Below are 3,886 nucleotides of genomic sequence, written 5' to 3'. Positions count from 1 at the left end.
TTATTTTTTAAAAAAATATTGTACAAATCTCCAATGTTGTTTCAATCAAATCTTCAATGTACAAATGTTCTTTTTAATATCAAAACAAAATGGCAAAGCAATTGATCCACTGTTTCCATGATGATCTAAGTTAAGTCCTTTGATGAAACAGATAGTGGAACCTATATTAAAATCAGCAATCAGATTAAAATATGGGTCAACGATTGACTAATAGTAGAGTCACAGATTCGATGGGTTGAATAGTGGGTTCGAACTCCGTGTTTCGATACTAAAGAATAAATGTTCGAAATCCGATTACGCAGAATACCGATGTGAAACTTTTATCAGGGTTGAAACTCCCTAGCATAAATTGAGTGGCGCAATTTGGAGAGAGAAATGCCTCTTAATTGTTAGCCTCATCATAAAGATCATGTGAATGCAAAGCGAAATTATCATCGGAAGAAAAATAACAACAATATAATAATAAATTGCATCCTTCTTTCTTCAACAGTTGAAAGAAAAAGGCTAAAAGCATATTAACCTTTTCGTACACCTTTTCGTACAGCATATTAACCTTTTCTGTAATGCGTCTACCGCTTTCAAGTGAAACTTCTGCAGGGCGGCCTAAAAACGCCATTCAAGCGTTCTTTTACATTTTAAAGCTTTTAAACGTTTAAAATGCTTTGTAAATGATTACTTGTTTGAGTTTTTATTTTTGTTTGTTCGAAGGCGGTGAAAAACCGAGGAAGATCAGAATTTTGCTGACAGGACAGGACGACGAAAGGGTTAATTAATGAAACAAAATTAATGTAAAAAAACAGTGCTCATGAATTTTAGATAAAACGAACTCAATTCAAATGTAACAATACAGGAAGAAATAAACAGAAAAGAATGTATAGATATTTTGTATTTATTTTTAAAGCTGGTTTTCTTCATTCTCTTATGAGGTCATTTCAATAACGCTAAATAGAATTCTAGAGCGACAATATTTAAATATAATGTAGAAGAAGATATAAAAATATATAGAAAAATATGTACTGGTATTTTCTTTTTGTGTCTGACTTTTGTCTCATCAGAATTTTTGAGTTTTACTTATTTGCAGCTTTATAGAAAGGGAGGGATAGTTTCAAGTAATATTTTAATTTTTTATTTCTTGCTTTAGTATTCATGACATTTTTATTTTATCTTTGTTAAAAAACGTTTTTTGTATCAATCTGAAAAGCATATGTAATATTAGTTGTATTTACACGATTTAATCACGATTAAAAATGATTTCATCAAGGAATTTTTCTGTAGTTTACAAAATAATATTTGAAATAATTATACTCTATTTAGTTTTTTTTATTTGTTAGAAGCAATTATCTTAATTTGGAATAGTTTTCAAATATTAAATTTTTGAGATGTCAAAAAATTACGTTTCATAATCATGATGAGTACTTTCAAAATTACTAATTTTTAAAAGTCATTTGCTTGAAAAAAAATGTTGCTAATTTATAACGTTGATTATTAAATTATTAAAATCTATTCATTGATTTTAAGACTTTGCAAATCGGAATAATTTTGAATTCTGATAACGATAATTGCAAAAATTATGCTGAGCAATATAAAAAATCCAATATTTAAAATTATTTTATTTTGAGTATCTTGATGTCATCGAAATTTAAATTTAAAATTTTATAAAGATTTATGTAAGTATTATGGTTCAATAACAACCTGTGCCATGTCCATAGTATTAATAATCTTATTAATATAAAATTTTTGAGGAAGATAAAATAACAAATATTAAGTGACTGAAGTTAAATTATACAGATTCATGTGGTTTAAAGTTGTTAATCTAGACTGAATGCCCAAATTGTTGGAACTCCATGTATTGCCTATCAACTACAAAATATACATTTTTAAAATTCCGGAATTCAAAATTTGAGGCGAAAATTTATTGAAGTCGGTTTGTCATTTCTTTTCGCGATAAATTAAATATTTAATTTTGATTTTTATGTTAAGTATTTGTGGAAGAAATATGCTTTAAAATTGATTAAATTATAGCAGTTAATTACCAGGACAAAGATGGAATATTTTAGGAATATCATCTGAATTCGCAACTTCTTATACTAATTTATTCTTTAAGGAAATTGCCAAACAAATTATTTTAACTAATTAAATTGCAATTTTTTTTACGAGAAAGGATCAATCCATTTTATCTTGTTTTTATGGCTAAAATGTTTAAGTTTACAAAGAGACAAGGAACGATTTAAGTTAATAATTCGTGGTTTATCAGTACATTGATTTCAATTATGCATATCGGATCACTCATCTCATCTACGGTACTTATTATTATTCAAATAATATAAAAAAGAGCAACGAGTGATACCGAAACTTACCGAAGAAATTGGATTTTAAATAGTTTTCAAATATGATTTAATTACAGATTTAAAAGCAAATTCTATAATTCGATGCACGATTTGGGTAACATAAATTATCAGACGCGTCATTAAATATGAAGGAGTCAAATTAGTCATCTAAATCTGATGTTTTAAAAAACTAGCTGTAATAAAAAATTAAATTTATTATTAGTTTATAAAAGATCTTTCTTATTTTTATAGTTTATATTATACCGCTGTGACTAATTAAATTGCAATGTGCAGTTAATTCAATGTGCCCGATGCAATGTGCTGTTTATTTTGTAAATTTAAAACTCAATTATTTAATATGTAGTCATAATGATCAATAATCTTTTTCTAAGACATTTTTTCGCTTTTTTTAGGATGTTTGGCATCACAGAACCGTATGAAAAATGGATGGATAAACCATTATTTAATTGTCCTTCAGATGACCGTCATGCCTATATGCAATTGGTTCACATGAAATGTTTTGCTGTGACAATTATGAACAGCTGTGTTATGAACATCCTAGTGGTCAAAGCTGTACAGTTCTACCTGACGCGTCTCCTTGGAGTTTGTGCATTAATGATTCTTCTATCACCATCTCTGGTGGGGAAGGTTATTCCAATAGTTCTCCTCGTTCTTTCTTTCTATATACCTTATTTTAGAGGATATATACATTTTCGGTATGGTACATTCTACTTATATTGCTTAATATGCTGCATGGAAGTCCAAGGGTTTGAATTTCTTTTTGATCTTTATTTAATCCTCTGCTATGTATTTGAAGCTGCATATTCTTTCTATGCGAGGAGACGATTTAATGTCCTTGCCACAATTATATGCGAATTCGGCATGTGGACAATACCCTGTTCCATGTGGTTCAGAATTGGAGTGACATTTGCTTATCTAGCAGTAGAAGCTTATAATTATCCACAAATATGGGCTCTGTCTACTTTTTATGTCTTCTTGAGCGGTTATATGTTCGTAAGCCATATGCATGGAATGGATTTGGAAGAACAATTGGAAGTATTAAGAAAATCAATGACATTTTTGATTGAGTCTTTCATTATTAACGCTAGTATTGCTGTAGTACCGGAAAAGAGAAAATTCTATAAATTCCCTTAACTTGTATTTTTCGTCATCTTTGGAAGAAAAAACTGTTTGTTAATGAATTGTTCTTTTAAACTAATTATTTAAAATAAAGTTCAATGTTTGTCTTGTGTAATTTTCAATATTGGAATTTTGTTATGTGTTATCGTTTCACAACACAGTAACTGATTTTAAATATGTAATGAAGTCAAAAATAAACAAGTTAGATCGCATGAACAAGAATGAGCAATATTGGATGAATACTGTTGAAAAGTTTAAGAGGTCCCAATTGGAGATATTGCAATTACACAACTGTTGTCCTCCAGGATCTAAAAATAAGTAAATCTGTCAATAAAACTGTCATTCCAATTTCAATGTATTACTTCCTGCGTAATTTTAAAAAAATGCGTAAAATTTAATTCATGCAATTATAGATTTAA

The 3,886-nt window shown here is 28.4% G+C and overlaps 1 protein-coding gene across 1 annotated transcript; it reads left to right on the top strand.

Moving 5' to 3' along the window:
- Nucleotides 1-1,041: 1,041 nt before the first annotated feature.
- On the top strand, nucleotides 1,042-3,509 carry LOC129966763 (uncharacterized). Its single transcript, XM_056081322.1, has 2 exons — nucleotides 1,042-1,109; nucleotides 2,741-3,509. Exon 2 carries the CDS (start codon nucleotides 2,742-2,744, stop codon nucleotides 3,480-3,482), a length of 741 nt encoding a protein of 246 aa, XP_055937297.1. The 5' UTR covers nucleotides 1,042-1,109; nucleotide 2,741; the 3' UTR covers nucleotides 3,483-3,509.
- Nucleotides 3,510-3,886: the final 377 nt, after the last annotated feature.

The sequence above is a fragment of the Argiope bruennichi genome, chromosome 4 (genome assembly GCF_947563725.1).
Source record: "Argiope bruennichi chromosome 4, qqArgBrue1.1, whole genome shotgun sequence".
In the NCBI taxonomy this organism is placed as follows: Eukaryota; Metazoa; Arthropoda; class Arachnida; order Araneae; family Araneidae; genus Argiope; species Argiope bruennichi.
This window is presented reverse-complemented; position numbering and strand designations above follow the sequence as displayed.

Bases quoted from the DNA above. Each gene is read 5' to 3' on its own strand.
- LOC129966763 (XM_056081322.1), top strand. From the start codon at position 2,742: ATGTTTGGCATCACAGAACCGTATGAAAAATGGATGGATAAACCATTA.